The 979-nt window shown below is 39.9% G+C and overlaps 1 protein-coding gene across 1 annotated transcript; it reads left to right on the forward strand.

The window, feature by feature from the left end:
* The first annotated feature begins 446 nt into the window (after positions 1 to 446).
* On the forward strand, positions 447 to 831 carry LOC110037627 (50S ribosomal protein L27, chloroplastic-like). The gene has a single exon (XM_020742322.1). The coding sequence runs from the start codon at positions 502 to 504 to the stop codon at positions 814 to 816; it is 315 nt and encodes a 104-aa protein (XP_020597981.1). The 5' UTR covers positions 447 to 501; the 3' UTR covers positions 817 to 831.
* Positions 832 to 979: the final 148 nt, after the last annotated feature.

Raw genomic sequence — 979 nt, forward strand, 5'->3', positions numbered from 1 at the left:
TTTTTTTAGGGAAATTTGAGGGTCAGACCCAACTTTATTGAAAATAAAAGAGCGAGTTACAATAAGAATCATATTACACTCACTCAAAAAAGAAAGTTGGCATACACAAATAGGCTCCACAACCAACTAAACTAAGAAAAAAACACAATCTAATTAGCTAACAGGAACATAACACGACCAACAACATCAACAAAAACATGAAGAACCGAAGCCACCAGCAAAGTTAGCTCCACCAACGCTCTCACAACAAGAAAGAAGACAAATAAAGATCCACCATCCAGCTAAAGGAAACAACTAATGAAAACATAGAACATTAAATAAAAGAGGTATTAGAGACAATTGAACTTAGAACTTAACTACCTAAACATTAAATATTCATCCAGAAATTAATGAATAAAATGTAAAAAAAAAAAGTTAAAATTTAATATATTTTTGGAATTCATTATCCGACCGAACCCAGCTGTGTGTTTCCAGCAGCGAGAGGGAAGAAGAGAGATAGACATGGCTACCGTGACTTTCAACTTGATCGGAACCTTTAAAAGCCTCTCGCTGTCGAGCTCGTTTCTTCGGGGAGATCGGAGGCAACTCAGCGCCGGCTGTGGTGCTGCCGTGTCACTTCCGGCGAGGTTGCCGATGACAATTGAGTCAGCTCACAAGAAAGGTGCGGGAAGCACGAAGAATGGGAGGGATTCGAGTGGGAAGAGGCTTGGCGTCAAGATTTACGGCGATCAGACTGCGAAGCCGGGGGCTATTATTGTGCGCCAATGCGGGACTAAGGTTAGTGGAGATTCCTCCGGCGGTTTGACCCTATGTTAGGGTTTTTAAGTAACGCGATTTGGATTTGGGGGTGTGAAAAGATTAGATTTTTTTGCTTTCAGTACTTCTTGGTGTGAAATGCTATAATAAACCAAGGGGCAATTTAGTTGCAGGTATTTGGATTTTAATTTTTTTTTTGAAATTTTTACGATTTTTGGTTGGT

The sequence above is a fragment of the Phalaenopsis equestris genome, unplaced genomic scaffold (genome assembly GCF_001263595.1).
Source record: "Phalaenopsis equestris unplaced genomic scaffold, ASM126359v1 Scaffold222399, whole genome shotgun sequence".
NCBI lineage: Eukaryota > Viridiplantae > Streptophyta > Magnoliopsida > Asparagales > Orchidaceae > Phalaenopsis > Phalaenopsis equestris.

What these genes read in the sequence shown, in the direction of transcription:
- LOC110037627 (XM_020742322.1), top strand. Translation starts at nt 502, where the DNA reads ATGGCTACCGTGACTTTCAACTTGATCGGAACCTTTAAAAGCCTCTCG.